Source organism: Peromyscus californicus, unplaced genomic scaffold (assembly GCF_007827085.1).
Source record: "Peromyscus californicus insignis strain IS unplaced genomic scaffold, ASM782708v3 Scaffold_8__1_contigs__length_139910024, whole genome shotgun sequence".
In the NCBI taxonomy this organism is placed as follows: domain Eukaryota; kingdom Metazoa; phylum Chordata; class Mammalia; order Rodentia; family Cricetidae; genus Peromyscus; species Peromyscus californicus.
In genome coordinates, this window is record NW_026294606.1 from 245,085 (window position 1) to 249,493 (window position 4,409).

Consider the following 4,409-nt stretch of genomic DNA (forward strand, 5'->3'; position numbering starts at 1 on the left):
ATTCAAGCCTTGTGACCTTGCTTTAGCCAGAGAATTGCTGATTGTATGTATATAAAAACTGGAAACTTGAAAGACTCAGGGTAGAACAAAGAGAGAACAGCAGAGAGAACTTACTTAGAACAATAAAGAGACATGGACTGAAAGAGCACGGTGCATAGACTCATTTCTTATACTTCAGATTAGTTCCTTTATTGGTTGTAGAATCTCCTTTGAATTCTGGGAGAAAGCCTTTGAGTCTGGTAAAAAACCCATAGTGGCAGAGTGGACAGATGGTGAGCCAGTCATCAAATAGCCATGTGTGACTACCTTTCTAGGGCTCTGACAAGAAGGGCTGAGCTTGGAGTGAGCTAAAGAGCTGGTGGGCCTGGACACAGCAGGTGGAGAACCAGTGAAGGGACCTATGCTCTTACTCAATCTTGATGCCTAATGGGTGTAATCTATAGGCAGCCTCCCTCCAAAGTCCATGGATATCACTAGCAATACAGTAACAGAAGTGCTGTTCAGAACCTGCATCTGAAACCAAGTCGGGGGCCCAGTACAGTGCAGGGGTTTGTCCTAACTCTCAACTCTTCTGTGTCATCCAGCAATCTTCCAGTTACTGAAGAATTTGAGTTGGGGGGTAGATAGATCCATGATACTCTCTCCTTTAGAGGCTATAGGGATGCTTTTATCCAGGGGTCCAAAGCTGTCTTTGGGGCTGGGCAGTGGCTTTGCACCTGAGGCACAGTTTTGCTTTCTCCATGCCAACTTCTCAGGCTGATGTGTTCCTGGCCACCCAGTCTTTACTCATATTCCCAGCCAACAGTCCCTACACAAAAGTGCCCCTTCTTCTTCTGACTCACCAAACCAGCATGCACTGGGGCTAGGGCTGGGATAAAGAAGGAGGGTGATGGAAACAGGAAGTTAAGCCAACAGTAGCCAGGGGAGACTGAAGGACAAGGGGGTGCAGCTCTCTTTAGAGACACTGTTGGGCCCCAGGATTTACCTATCTTGAAAGAGATGTCAGGAGGCTGCCCAACACAAATATCCCACTGCCTGCTGACTACATATTATCTTGCTCCTCATGCTTACTCCATGAAGGTCATCCACCAACCTGGTCACACTGGGAGCCTAAGTTCCACAGTCATCACCAACAACTGTAGCATCTCACAGTGAGTGTCTGATATGGGACCAAGGCCTCACCTAAGATTGTTCTTCCAGCTCAGCACAGCTATGAGGAGAGCTATTGCCAGACTAGTTTCATGGAAGAAACTGAACCTCTAAAGGGACAAAGGCTTTTCTAAAGAAGTGCAGAAGACTCACAACCTATGCTAGGTGAATTCAGATGTAATCACTTTAGAGATGTACACCAAAGTAAACATCAGCTTAAAGAATGGGCTACTTGGGGACTACATTCTCATCTGGTTAACCTGCTCTTAGGCAGGTGGGTAGGCTGTGATACTCTTTCTGGTAGAAGAATTCTTTTATCCTGTGGGAAGCCCTCTTTCCTCTCATCAAGCCCTGGCCAAGAAATCTGAAGGGAAATATAGTAGAGCAAGACAAGGTTATCCCCTAGATGGGGCCAATGGTTCCAGAGCCTCATATATTTCAGTACTTTGTTCTCCACTGTTTGACAAGGACTAGGAAGTATGGCTTTGTTGGAGGAGTTGTATCACTGGAGGTAGGCTTTGAGGTTTTAAAAGTTCACTCCAGTCCCAATTATCTCTTTCTGCCTTGTGCTTGTGTATCAAGATAGAAGCTTTCAAATACTGCTCCAAGGCCATGGCTGCATGTCTGCTTCCATGCTCCCTGCCATGATTATCATGGATTCTAGCCCCCTGAAAGTATAACCCCTATTATAAACTCTTTTAGAAGTTGCCTTGGAAATATTATCTTATCAAATCAATAGAAAGTAACTAAGACAGGACTAGAGACAACTTTTGGCATTCTTTTACTCATGTCCCCACTATGAGGAGGATAAAATGGAAGACAAGCCCTGATCCAGATTTCCTAATGACTTGTCATCTGGACTTCCTGCCTGGTTCATGCTGCAGCTGTCTCAATCCACACCAGGCTGATTTACTACTCCATGTCTCAGTGTCTATTTTTAAGTCTCATCACTTAAAAGTAGAAAGACATATGAAAGTGACTCTCTTGGCCACTGAACTATACAGTATTTATTATTAATTTACAACCCTGATGTGTCATAGCTTCCTACCTGATTCCTCCCTTCTGAACCTTTGTTTCCTTTAGTCAACCATTCTTCAATGCCTCTGCAGCCACTGGTGACCATTATCTGTTGTCTATGCCCGGGTCAACTTTCTCAGGTTCCACCCAAAAAGAAGCTGTTGCTTTGTCCTTTTGAGGTGTAAGTTGCATGTCCCATAAACGTGTATAATTTTGAAAGTCACTTGCAAAGAACATTAGAAAATGCATGAATTAAAATATAGAAGTGTATTTTGGTCCACCACCTACCTGTTTTTATGTGACTCCATTCTCCTCCCTTTCTATTGGAGCCACTTTCTTCTGGGAAGCATGGCTTCTCCTTTGGGGAAATAGGCAGCAGCACAGTCTTTGGAAACAATTCACTACTCTGCTTTTCACCCTCTTCCAGCACTGCCTTATGTTGTGGGAAGAGGCTGTGAGCACACTTTGGGGCTGGGTACTAGTGGAGCTTGGCTCAGAGGTTTCACAGAGGAAAGCGTTCCTTCTCTTGTGACGAGTGCCTGTGGTGGTAACACCTTGAGGTGCCTCCCTGGAGTTCATTACAGATGATGTGTTCTGGGGAGATGAGCTATCCTTCAGGTTGGTTTCACTCTGTGGTGCCATCTGGGCAATCTGATTTCTAGAAAGATTATTTTCTGAGGATGTGCTGCCAAAGGCCATAGCCTTGGAGGTCATGCATTTCTCCTGAAAACTGCTTCTCATGAGATGAGCAGCTACAGGACCACATTCAGGTGCTACTTTAGGAAAAAGGTTCCCATTCTGTTGACACCATAAGATGTCAGGCATGCTGAGCCTTCTGCTCCCCTTCTTCAGTGCAATCTTGTCATTGTCATGAAATGGATGTTTTGCCAGAAAGGTGTGGGTGGGAAGAGCAGGCTCACTCCTTATGCTGTTTAGGGGGAGGTGAGCTATGGGAAGACATGAAGGTGTAGTGGCAACACTAGATTGCACAGGTTTAATTTGATGATGTATGTTGCTGCCCAAGAATGACTGATGTTTTAATATTAAGTAAGTTGCCATGATGTTATTAAATTTTTTTTCAAGTAAAGAGTCTCTAATGTCCTTGGGACTGTAGCCCATGACCCACATGGCTGTCACAATATTAAGGTTTGGTTTGCTAGGGAGCATCTCCAGGGAAGATGATAGTTTTAGAAGTTCTTTACTGTCCTTGAGCCACAGATGTTTCATAATGTCATGTATCTTGGGCCTCTGCTCAGAGTCAATAGTGAACAACTTCACAATGAGGTTAACAATGTGTTCTGGAAGCTTTGGTGGAATGTAGTAATGTGGATCTTGCATCTCCACCTTCATATCTTTATATGTTGTTGCTTTGAATGGGAGATACCCTGTCACCATGATATATAGTACCACTCCCATGCTCCAGATATCAGGCGTCTTGGGGTCATATTCTTGGCCATTGAAAAGCTCTGGAGCACAGTATGGGAGAGTACCACAGAATATCTTCAACTTCTGCCCAGCAGTTACTTTGGTAGCTAGACCAAAATCACACAGCTTGACGCTTCCTTTGCCATCTAGCAGTATGTTATCTGGTTTGATGTCCCTGTGTGCAATGCTATTCTCATGGCAGTACTTAACTGCACATACCATCTGTGTGAAGATGTGTTGGGCCTCCTCTTCCTGCATTGAGCCCACCTCCACTATATGGGCTGCTAAGTCACCCCCGGAGGCCAGTTCCATAACCATATAGATATGCTGAGTAGTTTCCACGACATGGAACAGTTTAATTATATTAGGGTGGTTCAATAATTTCATGATATCTACCTCATTTGTGATCAAGGCAGCTTTCTTTTTGTCCTTTTCCATAATCTTCAGAGCAACCTGCACCTCTGTACGGAGGTGGCATGCCAGTTTCACTTCAGCAAAGCTGCCTATACCAAGGGTATTGAGGATCATGTAATGATCTGTGAGGACCTCCTTCCCAGAGGAACTTGCCTTCAGGTCCTGATGCATTGTTACCTCCTCACTTCTCCTGTTACATATTATCTGTCTCAGTACCAATTCACAATACTAGATTTTTTTTAAAAATTAAAAGCAAGTCTATGAGAGACATTCATAATCAATAAATTCATGTAAATAAAAGCAAGATAAATCAACCTAATGATGCACTTCAAGGCTGTAGAAATGAAAGAATAAACCAAATCTAAAGCAGAGAATGGCAAAATGTAATAATTATCAGAGATAAA

The 4,409-nt window shown here is 43.8% G+C and overlaps 1 protein-coding gene across 1 annotated transcript; it reads right to left on the reverse strand.

Moving 5' to 3' along the window:
* Positions 1–2,460: 2,460 nt before the first annotated feature.
* LOC128103695 (sperm motility kinase X-like) lies at positions 2,461–4,176 on the reverse strand. The gene has a single exon (XM_052728273.1). The coding sequence runs from the start codon at positions 4,174–4,176 to the stop codon at positions 2,461–2,463; it is 1,716 nt and encodes a 571-aa protein (XP_052584233.1).
* Positions 4,177–4,409: the final 233 nt, after the last annotated feature.